Genomic DNA, 16429 nt, shown 5'->3' with positions numbered 1-16429 from the left:
TTGTAGGCTTACCATGCTTGGTAGCTATCAATAGGACGAGTTGAAGACACCCAAGATTACACTGAGCAAAGACCTATGACAGTAGATCACTGCCTTTCCTTCAGCTCCACCAGTTGTGTATACGGAAATTGCTGGGATGCAGATTATGGAGGAGTTTCCTTCCCAGGTTGAGCCCACCCACAGGGTGATGCCACACGTGGCGTTTTTGGTCCGTTTTTAAGTATGCGTTTTTAAAGAGCATCTTTTTTTGAACGTTTTTGTCTGTAACACTGTCCGTAAACACATGCGTTTTTAAACAGACTGAAAACACATGCTTAAAAATGGACTAAAACCGCCATGTGTGGCATCACCCTTAGGCCAGGTTTACACACAGCTTCTGAGATCCACTATGAAATGCAATTCAAAGGCTGTGGGGAGGAGCTTAGCCTGATTGCATTGCGTTTACGTGACCTTAATCTTAACCCCTTCTCCGACAAAAGTTTTCAGCTTAATGACCAGACTCGATTTTTCAAATCGGCCCTGTGTCACGATAATTGGTTATAACTTTGCAACGCTTTAACATATCCAGGTGATTTTGTGAATGTTTTCTCGTGACTCATTGTACTTCATGTTAGTTGTAAAAGGGGGGGGGGGCATATAAGGGGTTAAAAAGAATGACCCGATGTCCCTAAATCTTCTTCTGACGCGCTGCCGTAGAAAGGCGGTGCATCAGAAGAAGTACCCTTAATGACCGCCGTAAAAAGCCAATAGGATGGTCATTAAGGGGTTAATGTAAACAGAATACTAACACTTGATTAACTCTATGTAAACACAATGAAATGCCCAAGCTCCTCCCACAGCCTTTGAATTGCAACTCCACCGCAACTCAAACGCTACGTGTCAACCTGGCCTTAGGACATTCAAGCAAAAGTTGTTTCCTCAAGATGGATCTGCATGTGATTAACCCAATGTTGACACGAGCGCAAAAGTCCAAACTACAAAAAGCGACTGCTATAAGGACCAACCCCTGCAAAGAGTACCCCTGTATACTTAAGCACAATCATAATATGTTCCCCATAACCCTGAGCCATAGGCTCTATGAAAACGTTACAACCTATTAGCACCATATTGGTGGCTACCGGTGTAGGTGCCGTGTCAGTAGGAGAGCAGTAAAGAGATAAATGAAAGTATTTGTGTAGTGCTCCGAGCGCCTTGAGTCGCAGCTGATAAATATTCCGCGCTTAATATCAGCACCTGTGGGCTTTATAATTACTTTTAAGGTTTTTCCTGGCTGGCAATAAGGATTTGAAGTGTTGCTTGGTGCATGCTGATGAATATAATTGGGAATGTTATTAAAAGCCTGGTGTGAATACATTCATATTTTACCATATAAATTGTAGGCTTAGTTGACATCTCTACATTAGATTTTCCTGTATTATCTCTGATTGCTTTGTACACGAGCCTTTTCCTATTTACCGCTCGGGTGACTTTTTTTTCTTCACCTCATAAATTAACTTGTTGAATGTCCAATATCCAAAAATGATAGAATGTATTAAGCCTATAGGGAGGACTGCACTGGTAGCTCACCATCTGACGTGGTATTACAACGCCCACCATGCCATGAATAGAAAGAGAACGGCACCAGATAGGAATAACAAGGGGAAGAAAGACTGGTCAAGTGATTCTGTAAGTGAGCCCTGCATGTGACGGTGCAGTGTGCTGATCAGAGGAGAAAGACAGAAGGGAGACTTTAAGATGACCCCTCACCAAAATGTTACCACCCTGACTAACAATGCCTGCTGATAAAGGGTTACAAGACCTCCCCATACAACCTAAAATTAGATGCCAGTGAGACAATTTACCGTAATTACAGTAATTTTTCTGATATGCAAATTAGCTCTCAAGACTCATGTCTGCTGGCTGTGACTCTTCTCTCTGCCAGGCCGGTGAACTACGCCCCTTTATTTTGACTGACAGCTCCGTGTCTCTTCAAATCACTGCTCTACCTCCTTGTGCTTAGGGACTGTCTGTCAATATTCAACTACAGACATTTAAACCCCTATTTATTTATTAAATATTTTTATACGGTGCCTTGTGTTACATGCATGTCATGTGACTAGAGTTACATCATCTCAGTTCCTTTAGCCTCCTCACTTTAGTAAACTGTACCTGTAGTGTACTTTATGTATGTGATCATATGAATTCACTGCAGCCTCCATGAAGATTGGAGAATAGTAGAAGTCCATGGAGGCTGCTGTTACTTCATGCGGTTAGATACATGCATTGGGCACAGTTTGCCATTGTAAAAAGACTAAAAGACCTGAGGTGATGTCACCTTGGCCACATGACATGAACTGCTAAATATTAAAGAGGCATGAGGAGTAGATGGAAGGGGCCGGCCGAGCAGGACACGCCCCCTCTGATGGCTGGTAATACAAGATAAAAGTTGATTTATGTGGATTTAAGCGAAACAATTTTTAGCTAAAATAAGGGTGTCAGTTAGTTAATAAGGCTCTATAGGAACCTGTCACTAGCTGTATATGTGCAAATGTGGTGACAGGTTCCCTTTAAAAGCTCATCCTGTTGAGGGGTGAATGGTGAACTGTTTGTCTGTCTGTGTGTTTGTATCTTTTCTTCTTTTTCTCCTCCTGCTGGCCAGCAAACCTTTGTCTCTGTCCACTATTGTTTCAACAGACAAACCAGTTAAGCAGTCACCACTCAGCATTACCTGATCTTACCTGTGTGTGCAAAACCTCAGCAGAGGGTGAGCTGGTGTTATATAGCCTGTACCTGATTACTGCCAGGTCATGCAGAGCTGAAGCCATGCGGTTTATGTTTGTACTTCTTACTTTGGTTACTTGTGTATATTGTAAACTCCCCTTTATTTTTATATTGTGTATTATATTGTATTGTAATTTTTTATATATTATTTATGTAAGAAATGTTTCTTGTGATGTTTATTGTTAAAGGTGCAACCCAGGGGTGTATCCCTTTAAGGCTCAAGGGAAATAGTTGAGTATTTAACCCCTTAAGGACGCAGCCTGTTTGCAGGTTAAGGCTCGCAACTTTTTTTTGAAATTTGACCAGTGTCTCTTCCTATGGTAATAACTTTTGAACACTGTTACTTATCAAAGCGATTCTGAGATTGTTTTTTCCCCACATGTTGTACTTCATTTTAGTGGTAAATTTTGGCTGATAAGTTTTGCGTTTATTTACAAAAAAAAGAAAAAAATGATGAATTTTTAGAAAAATATGCCATTTTCGAAATTCTAAATCACCGCGTTTTCAGACAGATAGATTTACCACCTAAATAACTTGCAGAATAACATTTCCCATTTGTCTACTTTACATTTTCATAATTTTTGAAATGTTTGGATAATTTATTTTGACGTCACGCGGCCTACAAATCGAATAGCGATTTTCCGTATTTTCGGAATTGACTATTTTGGGGATAAATACTGTTTGAAATCAAATTTTACATATTTAGCAACAAAACCCCCTATATAACCAACCCATTTTCAAATCTGCACCCCTCAAACTCTCAGAAACAGCTTTTACAAAGATTGTTAACCCCTTGAGATCTTCATAGTAATTGAATCAAAATGGAGGTGAAATTTAGAAATTTAAAATTTATCAAATTTTGTCGGTTATACGTTCATTTAGCCCTAAAATTTACACATTTCCAAAAGATAAAAAGAGAAAACTCACCATAAAATTTGTTCTACAATTTCTCCTGAGTGCAGCGACCCCCCACACGTGGCCGTTACTTGTGTTATGGGGGCACAGCGAGGCGCAGAAGGGAAGGAGCACCCTGCAGCTGCCAGGATTTTAGTTTTCTGGTTGCCCCCTTTTGAAGGCTATAAAATTTTCGCTTTTCCGTTATTGGGGCCATGTGACGGCATTTGTTTTGCGGGACGAGATGCTTTTTCCAGTGTTACCATTTTGGGGTTGGTATCACCTATTGTTGAAAATTTTGGAACTTTTTTTGAGGTCATGAGTAGAAAAGCATCAATTCTGTACTGGATTTTTTACTTTTTTTTTTTTCCGTGTTCACCGTATATCCTAATAATCCTGTTATCTTTATTCTATGGGTCGATACGATTACGGGGATACCAGACATGAATATTTTTTCTTATGTTTTACTAAATTTGCCAAATAAAACCCTAATGTGGGGAAAAATCTATCATTTTTGCATCGCCGTCTTCCAAGTGGCATAACATTGTTACGTTTTTGGCTACAGAGCTGGTTGATGGCTTGTTTTTTGCGGGACATGTTGTTCTTTGCAACAATATCATTCTGGAGTACATATGTTTTGTTGATCACTTTTTATTGCATTTTTAGTGGGATATAATAGGTGAAAATCATAATTTTTGGCGGGTTTTTGACGTTTTTTTTTACGGCGTTCATCATATGGGTTCAATAGTTATTTAGTTTTATTCTATGGATTGTTACGGACGCGGTGATACTATATATATGGGGTTTGTGTTATGATTTAGACTTTTTTGAGCGTTATATGTCTCTTTATATGTTTTGGGGCTTATGGGCATTTTTAGTGATTTATAAAGTAATTTTTTATTGAAAAACATTATTTTGTACATTTTTTACATGATCCACCATGGGATATGAACAAGCAATCATCTGATTGCTTGTTCTTGATAATACTCTGCAATACTAATGTATTGCAGGGTATTATCAGTGCCAGCCTATGCAGATGCATAGGCTGACACTTTGCCTTTAAGATGACGTCACAGACGCCATCTTAAAGGTAAACCCTCCAGGCTTCTCTGGGGTCCCGATCGGACCCCAGAGGAGCCAAAACAGCGATCGCCCCCCCCGAAAACGGTGCGGGGGGGCCGATCGTGGGGTAAAGACCCCCAGAAGGCATGTTAAATGCCGCGGTCGCGTTGACCGCGGCATTTAACGGGTTAAACACCCGCGATCGGAGCCCACTCCGACCGCGGGTGTTAGCCGGGGATGTCTGCGGTAGATTACCGCTGAAATCCCGCGGCTAGCGATGGCGGTTCGGCTGCTATACAGCGCTGAACCGGCATCGTCTCTGCGCCGTAGCTGTACTGCGCTGAGCGCTAATCGCGGGACTCAGCGCAGTACAGCTACGGCGCAGAGCGCTAAGGTGTTAATGACACCTGTGTGTACATGGATTGTCTCTAGGTCAGAGTGCCTGATCTAACCACAGGGGAGTTGCTTGTTCCGAGGTAGCTGCAACCTGACACCTGAATTATCTGCATTTTTGTTACGTTCATTTTATTTTTGTAAAATTACCATCTTCACAGTGCCTGGATCTATGAGTATGAGTATGAGTTTATCATGCTTGATTTTGATGGTAGATTTCCTTTAAAGGGATCCTGTGAACAGGTTTATAAAATTAACGAAGAGCCTAACACAATAGAGAAAAAAAGTAGACAGGATAAATGCTTGTTGCTGGGAGGCATACTTGATAAGATAAACCTAATATAAAATGCAGCCCCCCGATCCCTACCTCAGCTACAATGCGGCAAGTGCAGAAAGCATTAGCTTGCATGCAGCAGCCATAAGAAAAGCAGCATGGAAAACATGCCAGATAAACACTGAAGCTGAGATACTGCCACAACCACTCATTCCATTTTGTAATTTTCTCATGGGCGACAAGAAACAGTGGTCAGTCAGATGACGGGGCTGAAACTGGAGACATTGGGGCAGATTTATCAAGCTGTCTGAATGTCAGAATATTTCTAGTTGCCCATGGCAACCAATCACAGCTCAGCTTTCATTTTACCAGTGCTCATGAATATTTTAAAGGGGAGTTGTGATTGGTTGCCATGGGCAACTAGAAATATTCTGACTTTCAGACAGCTTGATAAATCTGCCCCATTGATTTTTTGTTTTGCCTCATTCTAGGAGACTGATGGAGACGGAGTTTATCATTTGCAGCAATAAAGTGCAGGGTGTGCTTAATAACAGCCACCATCTATCAGCTGGGATGACCTCCGCTATGTTCTGCTCATAGTTGTCAAGATTCAGATTAAATTACGGAAAGCTGACGTCCACTCTATACCAATGTCTTCTATTCTATAGTTTAGTAGTGCAAACTAAACCAGTAGCACTAAATAGAGGGCCCACGCCACTTTTCTATTCCTCTTCTATTCTTTATTTATGTCTTCAGTTTATCTGTGGATCTATGATCAGGTCCATTTAAAAGGCCCCATGTAATCCACATGTACAAAATAGCATCTGATCAATGTGACCTACGTTAAAGAGGCCTTTAAGACAATCACCAATTGTTCAACCAATCCTTTAAAATGCAATAAATCTCAGATTAAAAGGGGCTATAAAAAAAACAAGTGCATGCAAAAAAGTTTTGGTATATTTCAGACCTTTAACCGGTTTGCATAAAAGGCTGGTTTTGGTACCGTATTTTCTGGTATTTCGCCCCCCCCCCCTTTCACACACTTCTCCAGTTAAAATATAGAGTTTGGGAATACTAACAGTATAAGATTACCCCTCTCCCAAAACACATATAGTAAAAATTAAAAAAAAATAAAATAAAATAAAAATCTGATTTCAATATGATAATTTTAATGAATAAAAGCCTTCTGAACAAAAAATAATCTTCATTTTGCCATCGTCTGGCGCTAATAACTTTTTTATACCTCAGTATACGGAACCGCATCGCGTCATTTTTCGCAAGATGAGGTTTTCCTTGCTACCATTTTGAGGACTGGACAGTCTTTTGATCACAGCATTACCTTTACAATTTGCCAATTCAGGAAAATAACAAAGCTGTTAAATGACCTGAGACACGGCCATGTAATTGTGCCCCCCATATTAGCCACATTGCCCGCACAGTAGCCACAGTGGTCCTATAGTAGCCAGTGTCCATTAGTGCAGCCACAGTGCCCCCCAATCATGTAGCCAGCAACCTCCACTGTAAAAAAATAAATAAATAAAAAACCTTTCCCCAATCCCCTGAAGTATCGGCCGCCGATGTCTTCTTTACTATTGTGAACGACGGCTATAACAGCTGGCAAACGTGATGACATTATCATGTCTGCCGAATTTAGAGTCGGCGCGCACAGCCATTGTTGACAGCAGTAAAGAATACGACGCCCGCTGCATCAAGGGAGCAAGAACAGGTGAGTAAAGTTCTTTAATTTTCTGAGCTCTGCAGCTATCCTGCCGGAAGGTCAAGGTGGCGGTGCCCACGCGCCGCTGGCAATTAAAAGAGTTAGCACCTAGTTGAATGTAATTATCTCCAAATTTGACTTCTCAAATTTGTTTCTTGCATTTTTATGTTTAACTGTAATTTTATTTCGTTTTTCAGTTTAACAGCTTATACATCTTTCAAATCACTACATACAGGTGAAAAGTAGCATTTTTAGCAAGGTATCTAGGTTTTAACAAAGTAGATCAACAGGATCTTATCAACTGACATAGACCAACTCGTATAAAACAATAAAAGTAGGTTGTTTTGTTTCTTGCATTTTGTTTCTTACTTTTCCAACACAAATTCAATAAAATATGCTAGGCAGCAAAATGTGCACCTATTTGAAATAAGAATGACCTACCAAAATCAGCAAAAACGGACTGTCCGATGACCTTGGCTTCTTTTGGCTTGGAGACAATGGAAGTGGCTTTTGAGAAATTGCCGCCCTTAGAAAAGAAGATAAGACATGAAATTAAAATCCTGGAAATCAAGATAACATATTACTGTTAGGCAGGCTGCACACTACCTGTCTGCCAGCCGAAATGCAGCGCTGGCAAGGTAACATTTAATGGAGCACTGAAGCCCGTTGGACAGACAGAGAATCCTTCTGTATAATGCAAAGTCCTGTGCAATGTGTACAGACCAAAATATGTGTCTGTTTCCACAAAGGAAATACAATATGGGTAGGAAGCTCACTAGTTGCAGGACATAATGGGCCAGCTTCCTTGGGTTAGAATAACTTTCATGGGAGGATAAATTAAAGGGTTAAGTAATCAGGCTCACTTGAGTTTTCCACATCTCAATATGTTTCCTCATACCTCGGCCTGATGAATGCTCATGCAATCAGGAATATTCTTTGGAATAGACGAAGTAGATCTTAAGGGGGGAAAAAAGTGGCTTGACACATTTAAAAAAAAAAAAAAAAAAAGCCTTAAGGTGCGCCCTATGGAAGCGCTTACAGACCGGAGTGCTGGCAGATGCAGCAGCCAGAGTTCCCAGAACAGCTGACGCCACAGCGGGGCCCTGTTAACATGAACATTAGGGCAGACTGATTGCCTTAATTGCCAGTCATAGAAACCTGCACAGATGAAATGGTTTGCCACGATTTACAATTTCTCCCCCTTGAATCCAGAGAAAAGGAAGATTGGTCCAAAATGATGAATTTAATAAGGTGGAACAATTACAAGAAATGGAACGTTTTGATGTGAAACTCCCTGCATCACTGAACTGATTTTTATTTCAAAGAAATAATAAAATATAATATTGCAATACAAATTGAAGAAAAAAAATAGTATTTAGAAAAATGATGTGTGAAAAATAATATTGCGTACTTAGTTATTTTACAGCAGTCTAGGTACGCATTATGAAGTTCTGCAGCAGGTGAGGTATGTACTTTTAGTTTTTGCAGCAGATTTAGTGTGTACCATTTAGTTCTGTACCATTTAATGTGTGTACTGCAAGACTCCCCAGAAGCTGAAGCGTGTACTGTGAGGTTCATGCAACAGGTGAGGTGTGTACTGTGAGGTTCATGCAACAGGTGAGGTGTGTACTGTGAGGTTCTGCAACAGGTGAGGTGTGTACTGTGAGGTTCATGCAACAGGTGAGGTGTGTACTGTGAGGTTCATGCAACAGGTGAGGTGTGTACTGTGAGGTTCATGCAACAGGTGAGGTGTGTACTGTGAGGTTCATGCAACAGGTGAGGTGTGTACTGTGAGGTTCATGCAACAGGTGAGGTGTGTACTGTGAGGTTCATGCAACAGGTGAGGTGTGTACTGTGAGGTTCTGTAACAGGTGAGGTGTGTACTGTGAGGTTCTGCAACAGGTGAGGTGTGTACTGTGAGGTTCTGCAACAGGTGAGGTGTGTACTGTGAGGTTCTGCAACAGGTGAGGTGTGTACTGTGAGGTTCTGCAACAGGTGAGGTGTGTACTGTGAGGTTCTGCAACAGGTGAGGTGTGTACTGTGAGGTTCTGCAACAGGTGAGGTGTGTACTGTGAGGTTCTGCAACAGGTGAGGTGTGTACTGTGAGGTTCTGCAACAGGTGAGGTGTGTACTGTGAGTTTCATGCAACAGGTGAGGTGTGTACTGTGAGGTTCATGCAACAGGTGAGGTGTGCACTGTGAGGTTCTGCAACAGGTGAGGTGTGCACTGTGAGGTTCTGCAACAGGTGAGGTGTGTACTGTGAGGTTCTGCAACAGGTGAGGTGTGTACTGTGAGGTTCTGCAACAGGTGAGGTGTGTACTGTGAGGTTCATGCAACAGGTGAGGTGTGTACTGTGAGGTTCATGCAACAGGTGAGGTGTGTACTGTGAGGTTCTGCAACAGGTGAGGTGTGTACTGTGAGGTTCATGCAACAGGTGAGGTGTGTACTGTGAGGTTCATGCAACAGGTGAGGTGTGCACTGAGAGGTTCTGCAACAGGTGAGGTGTGCACTGTGAGGTTCTGCAACAGGTGAGGTGTGTACTGTGAGGTTCTGCAACAGGTGAGGTGTGTACTGTGAGGTTCTGCAACAGGTGAGGTGTGTACTGTGAGGTTCTGCAACAGGTGAGGTGTGTACTGTGAGGTTCTGCAACAGGTGAGGTGTGTACTGTGAGGTTCTGCAACAGGTGAGGTGTGTACTGTGAGGTTCATGCAACAGGTGAGGTGTGTACTGTGAGGTTCATGCAACAGGTGAGGTGTGTACTGTGAGGTTCATGCAACAGGTGAGGTGTGTACTGTGAGGTTCTGCAACAGGTGAGGTGTGTACTGTGAGGTTCTGCAACAGGTGAGGTGTGTACTGTGAGGTTCTGCAACAGGTGAGGTGTGTACTGTGAGGTTCTGCAACAGGTGAGGTGTGTACTGTGAGGTTCTGCAACAGGTGAGGTGTGTACTGTGAGGTTCTGCAACAGGTGAGGTGTGTACTGTGAGGTTCATGCAACAGGTGAGGTGTGTACTGTGAGGTTCTGCAACAGGTGAGGTGTGTACTGTGAGGTTCATGCAACAGGTGAGGTGTGTACTGTGAGGTTCATGCAACAGGTGAGGTGTGTACTGTGAGGTTCTGCAACAGGTGAGGTGTGTACTGTGAGGTTCTGCAACAGGTGAGGTGTGTACTGTGAGGTTCATGCAACAGGTGAGGTGTGTACTGTGAGGTTCATGCAACAGGTGAGGTGTGTACTGTGAGGTTCTGCAACAGGTGTGGTGTGTACTGTGAGGTTCATGCAACAGGTGAGGTGTGTATTATGAGGTTCTACAAAAAGTGATGTGTTTACCAGAAGGTTCTGGGCCCATCTTTGCTCACTTTCTCTGAAGAAAAAGAAAAGATCTATTTCATGGAGCAATAACAGCTTCAGGATCTGAATGCTGAGGGCTCATTCACACCATTTGTGGCCGCATATCAGTCCCCATTGAAATCTATGGCACCCGGTCACTGGGCACACATTGTCTCACTGTACAGTGACTGTGCACAGCAAAATATAGGATATGTCCTATATTTCACCATGTTGCGATGCCGACCGATCACTTCTCTTTGGAGAGGGGAGGGGTGAGCATCTCTCCTCCTCTATAAGCTATGGCCCGGGGCGAACCTAAGCCGTGTGAATGTACCCTAACAGGAATGCTCTCTTAAAGGAAACCTACCAGTACAAATGGTCGGTGTAAGCTGTAAATACTGAGCACCAGCTCAGGGTGAGCTGGTGCTGGAGCTTACTTTCGTTAGTGTTATAAACCGCTGTATCGCGGTGTAAACACTTTTTAATGTTTATAGCTCAAGCTGCTTCGACGCTACGCGTGACCGTCGTGCGCACCAAGCGCCGAAGCAGCTACAGCTATAAACATTAAAAAGTGTTTACACCGCGATACAGCGGTTTATAACACTAACGAAAGTAAGCTCCAGCATCAGCTCACCCTGAGCTGGTGCTCGGTATTTACAGCTTACACCGACCATTTGTACTGGTAGGTTTCCTTTAAGAGCGATCACCGTTGCATTTGTGTTTTGTTTTCCTTGAGGGTACCACGCCTCTGACCCAGCAATCAAGTGTACATTCGTTATACACATGGCTGGTGTTGTATACATACTTTGTACTGTACCCCACACATACATTTTTCACAACACAATGTATTATTAACCCCCAGGCTTTATAATGAGGTTTTCCTTGGTAAATGATTTTCCAGTTTCACTTTCTTACCTGATTCTCCCAGGTTTCAAACTGAACACTTTTGTCAGCTGCCAGTGTTGTAAGCAACAGATCTGGAGGGAAAAAAATAAAAATAAATAGATGGTACACACCTACTAAGATATGCAGTCTACTGGGATATGTAGTGCTGCATCTTTATGTGTCCCTAAGGCTACATACACCTTGGCAATTTAATCTTATTATTGCATCTAAAGTAGGAACCAGAAGTTTACATACACATTGCATGTTTTCTCATTGACATGAAATCAATATAAACCTTTCCTATTTTAGGTCAATTAGGATTATCAAAATTATTTCTATTTCCCAAAAGGCAGAATAATGAGAGAGATCATTTTAAAGGCATTTTTAAGTTTACATACATCTCATTAGTATTTAGTACCATTGTAATTACGGTAAACTGTAAGGCTATATTCACACGAACGTATGGGGGACGTATATATACGGCCGCCGTATATACGGCCGATATACGTCCCCCATACACTTCTATGGGCGCACGGCACCCTACGGGAGCGGTACGGTGCAGCACACGTGCGGCACCGTACCGTTCCGTACCCGGGAAAAAGATAGGACATGTCCTATCTTTTCCCGTAATACGGCGCCGTGCGCCATAGGTTGCTATGGAGAGGGGCGGGGGTGAGCTGCGCTCACCTCCTCCTCCTCTCCCCGTACACTGCCGTTGCCCGGAACGGTACAGTACGGGCGGGCAACGGCAGTGTGAATATAGCCTAAGACTTGGGTCAAACATTTTGGATAGTTTGTACAAATTCCTACTGTCAAAATTGGTGTAATTAAGCCATTTTTGCAGGCCTTGCTCTTACCTGCATTTTCAGTTTTGGCCATAAATTTTTAATAGCATTGAGATCATGGCTTTGTGATGGCCAGTCCAAAACATTGGGACAGAGTTATGAAAAGTGTTATAGGGTAAGGCAGTGAAGAGTTAGATTAGACAGTCTCTAGCTGCACAAGATTCATATATACGTGTCTGGTGCCGAATCTAGTCCTACTTTGCACCTGCTATTAGTTGGCTTATTTTACACCAGAAAGCTGCTGCAAAATTCTGTTGGGTCAGTATTTTTGGCGCAAAGTCCTTTTATCGAAATAGTCCTAGGAGTGTCTGAAAACTGTCTAAAACCTTTATAAATGTGGCACTGACAGTTTTTTTGTGAAAATTTTGACTGAATTCTGTCGTAAAACAGATTAATAAATCTCCCCCATTGTGGGGACATATATCTGGCCACAAGTTTGCAGTTGGATATACATCCCTATAGACTTCTATGGTGCCCCGGTGGCAGTACGGTGTATAGAACATGCTCTATCTTTCACATACGCCCAGGCGCCATTCACCACTATGGAGAGGGTGTATAACCAATTCGGCAGTATGCAGAATTCTGTCGTGGGCAGATTAAAAAATCTCCCCCGATGTGGTAATTGGTCCCGAGTTTCAGTTGATTCGATTGGGCCAAGCACTTCCCTGTTCTGGTAGAACTGAGTTTCTCAACACAATTCAATCAGAAAGTGTGAATGCAGCCTCAGATTTGTCAGATCTTACTACATTTCTGGTATTGGATTAATGAGCCATGCTTGTCAGGATGAAAAGAGTTGTGTGCCTTACTCACATAGATGTCTTGCATGGAAAAGAGAATAGATGACAAAAGAATTTATATGAGAAGATCATTAGAGTGCCCAATAACATCAGTGACATGGCAGAAAATCTAGATTAACAAAATCCTCTAAAGGATGTTGGCTGTGTGTGTCTATATTTTACAGCGCGATGAGTTGCTCTTTATAGCAGGACCAGCAGCTGCCGATGACGGAGGTCAGACACTTTTTGTCATGGAATTCAATACATCAAAGGGAACGTTTTATTAAATGTACAAAAAAGTTAACTCTGTGTTAGCACCTGACATTTGGAAATGTCAAGCAGAAGCTTATCACTAGAGCTACGGTAGCCAGACCCGTTCCACGCAATACAGGCTAAACTTTTTATATACTGTGCAATAAATAGAAACCATAATATGGCCAAAAAGGCAGACAATTAAAATTTTATGTCTCTCTAAAGTCTGGGAAAGCTGGATACTGTGTGGACTGGGTTACTATTGGCCACTGTGGGGGCACTGTGAATATTGACCACTTTTTTGCAGCCCTCAAAGGGTTATTTGTAGTGGTACAACTGTATAACTACAAAACAGCTTGCTTTACTATTTAGGAGTAGATATATTTATACAGTACTAAATAATAATAATAATCTTTATTTATATAGCACCATCAAATTCTGCAGTACTTTACAAATCATAGGGGATATATACAAATATAATATTACATTGCAGTCATATGGAACAATAGGAGTGAGTGCCCTCCTCGCAAGAGCTACTACAATGGTCCACTTATGGGAACAGTAAAAATTATTTAATAAATAAAAATTCTGACGCTTGAACTAGCCATCAGCCACCATCTTATATACAAAGTCCAAAGTCAATCGGACTGCAAAGAAGCCTGGAGCTTAGTAAATAACTGGACTAAAATAACATTTGGTCCTTCAGTGGTACCCACAAGGATAATTTAGCCTATGGTGAAAATTAATTTGACGCCACTCCTAAACAACAGATCACGGGTGGGCTCAGTGGGAATAATAATAACTCCTTTATTTAAATAGTGCACACAGATTCTGCAGTGCTGCACAGAGCTTGCCAAATCAGTCCCTGTGCCCAATGGCGCTCACAGACTAATCAATCTACCAGTATGTTTTAGAGTGTGGGAGGAAAACAGAGGACTCGGAGGAAACCAACCCAAACACAAAGAAACTCAGCAGCAGAATCCCACACCTGAAGTTAAAAAACTGCATTGAGAAATACAACCAATAGTTGTACCAGGTAAAAAACTCAGTTCTGCTATATTAGCAGATGAATGGATTGGATTACGTAGTACAGACAAGATTGTATTTATATTATCAGTATAATGTAATTACAATAGGAAGTAAATGAATTGGAAGGAGGGGGCACCCTGCACCGCACAACCGTCATTACCATAATGGAAACATAATAGCAATTTGACTTAACGTACATAACATAAATGAAGGTTTGCAGAATGATAAGTGGCTCTACGTGAATTTTAATGCCGCTTTAATCCTGTACAATGTTTAATAAGAGGAAGTTAAGATCGGGATTAAGGAAATGGTGTTTGAAGGCTTCAGAAAGCAGAACATTAAATGAGAATTTGGCATGGAGCGCATATGACAAGTTGCAAATCTCCCCATCAAAGGACGAATTATCATATAAACTGTAAGGGGTGGGGTCATCGTAAAAGTTACATTGTTATTAGTTTTTCCATATTTTAAGGTTTTTCACATAAAAAAAGCAACTCCAACCTCAGAAATTCACTTATTTCCATTCATTTTATTGGGTAAAAACCTGTCAAGTTTTAGCAAAATTAAAAATTTCAGGTCATTCTTAAAGCAGTCTTCCAGAAACTGCACCACACTGGTCTATAGTCACCGGTATTGCATTCAGTTTAGAAAAAGTTAACCAATCTGAGAGGAAATACCAGAAATAACCTATGGACAGATGTGATATCATTTCTGAATGAATCGGCGATGAGTTTAAACCGTAATATATTTTAACAGGCAGCACACAGCTACAGTAAAAGCAATGCCATTCAATGCATCTATTTGCACAACGTAAACTACAGCTAGTCCTTATTTATTCAATTTTTCATGTGCATGAATGTATGAGTATCTGTGAAAAACAGGCTTCAAAAGAAAGCAACTCAGCCTTGAGAAATTAAAAAGAAATTCTGCTTAGTTATGAGGCACAAACAAAGAGGATAAGTGAAATATTTGCTATATTCTAGTTCAGTAGCTGAGTTGTTCCTCTGTTATTCCTCCTGGAGATGTATTTATTATAAGTAGGTGTTAACACTCCCCTGTGTGTCGGATTCTGTCACCACAGTCTCACTGTGTAGGACAGTGATGGTGAACCTTTTAGCGACCGAGTGCCTAAAATGCAACCCTAAGCCACCTTCATTTATTGCGAGGTGCCAACCAAAAATTAATGCAGTCACTTATTGCTCCCTGTTCTTCAACAATGAATGTATCATTAAAAAAAATCAACCAGACTAGCTCTAGTAGTTTAGGAAAGCTGGGTTGCATGTGGCCAATGCCTGCAGTGGAAAGTTTTATGACTTACTATCCCCTGACAACAAAATATGAGTTCAAATTTTGCATTTGTCAGCAAATTGTTAACATATTGTAAACACAATTCAGTGATATTAACAATATATTAATTTTTTTTTTAACATATCTCATTGTATTGTTAACAGTGTTCATGCAATGATATCTCAAATTCACAGTGTCATAGTAATATCTCCCTGTCACAGATCTGGCTGTGGATGCCTTTAATAAAGAGATATTGAGAATGAATAGTGCCATGTTCTGTTGATTATCCGGACAGCTCAGATCCTGATATATGCATTGACAATCCACATCACACGCTTAAGCGCTAATTTAAGGAGAATAATAGACACGTTGGCGCGCCCTCCAAGCTACGCAAATGCTAACAAGCAGACAGCTGGCATCTCGCTCTAACAGAACGGCAGTGATTTTATTTTGTTATTGCACTGAATGGAAAAGACATCAAATATGGAAAAGTTCTGATCTGCTCACTTAAATCTGCTGCACCAGCTGGCAGAACGCATCGCAATGATGGATCCAGCGCTATGTTATAGCCATGCCCATCAGTCTCCCAGCTGCCTTTTAGAATGTGAAGAAGTGACAGCAACAACTCGCACTGGTAGCCACTATGCTAAGGCATGATGCTTTCATGCCATAAAGCTAGAAAAAAAACACTGATGTTTAAATATCAAGGAAGAAAAAGTAAAACATCAGAATGTAGAGATTTTTACTTTATACAGATCAATAAACTACGCCTCATGAAAACTAAAACAAAACTGACGAGGATCCTAAATTCTCTCAAAGAGGGTGATAAGTCCACAATATTGACATACTTTTTATATCCCTTATCATCTTGCACTTTGTCATGTCTTAACCTGGCCTTTCATAATAGATTTATGTAGACAATGTAATGTG

At 41.3% G+C, this 16429-nt stretch overlaps 1 protein-coding gene across 2 annotated transcripts in view; it reads right to left on the bottom strand.

Moving 5' to 3' along the window:
* ITFG1 (integrin alpha FG-GAP repeat containing 1) overlaps positions 1-16429 on the bottom strand; it is a 162995-nt gene that overhangs the window by 101860 nt on the left and 44706 nt on the right. For both annotated transcript variants that reach the window (XM_072117170.1, XM_072117171.1), the window contains exons 7-8: positions 11341-11402; positions 7542-7626 (exon numbers count right to left, since the gene is read on the bottom strand). In XM_072117170.1, coding sequence (XP_071973271.1) covers positions 7542-7626; positions 11341-11402 — 147 coding nt within the window. The remainder of the gene's footprint in view (positions 1-7541; positions 7627-11340; positions 11403-16429) is intronic.

The sequence above is a fragment of the Engystomops pustulosus genome, chromosome 7 (assembly GCF_040894005.1).
Source record: "Engystomops pustulosus chromosome 7, aEngPut4.maternal, whole genome shotgun sequence".
NCBI lineage: Eukaryota > Metazoa > Chordata > Amphibia > Anura > Leptodactylidae > Engystomops > Engystomops pustulosus.
This window is presented reverse-complemented; position numbering and strand designations above follow the sequence as displayed.